This window comes from Corylus avellana, chromosome ca8 (genome assembly GCF_901000735.1).
Source record: "Corylus avellana chromosome ca8, CavTom2PMs-1.0".
Classification (NCBI taxonomy): domain Eukaryota; kingdom Viridiplantae; phylum Streptophyta; class Magnoliopsida; order Fagales; family Betulaceae; genus Corylus; species Corylus avellana.
Genome location: NC_081548.1, coordinates 7,758,106 through 7,758,477, shown reverse-complemented (window position 1 = coordinate 7,758,477; position 372 = coordinate 7,758,106). Strand labels below are relative to the sequence as shown.

General features: G+C 33.9%; 1 protein-coding gene across 1 annotated transcript in view; it reads right to left on the bottom strand.

The window, feature by feature from the left end:
* Positions 1 to 225: 225 nt before the first annotated feature.
* LOC132190815 (leucine-rich repeat receptor protein kinase HPCA1-like) overlaps positions 226 to 372 on the bottom strand; it is a 6,083-nt gene continuing 5,936 nt past the window's right edge. Inside the window, exon 20 of the mRNA XM_059605854.1 lies at positions 226 to 360. Within this exon, the coding sequence (XP_059461837.1) occupies positions 226 to 360 (135 nt within the window). The remainder of the gene's footprint in view (positions 361 to 372) is intronic.

The following is a 372-nucleotide window of genomic DNA, read 5'->3' as shown; positions in this document are numbered from 1 at the left end:
CCAATTTTGCATTTTTCCAACAAAAAAAAGAAAAGAAAAGAGGTACAAGTTTGATAAGATAAAATTTATGGATTCTGTATGAGAATAATGAAAGAAAAGTTTAATAATGGAGATAAATTCAATGAACTAACAAATTGCATTTTACTCCCCATATAAGTGCCATATACAAGGAAACAACTATATTTGCTACCAAGTTAAGCGTTCTAAATTGTGAAATAATATTAACTATCTCGGAGCAGGGAATGAGCCACTATAATCAAAGCCATCATTACTGTACGGGTGGTGGGAATGGCCCTTACTAGCAGCCTCAAAAGTTTCTGAAGTTGATGCGGATTCAGCATTGGAGTTCAACCCAGAAAGCTGCATAATTTT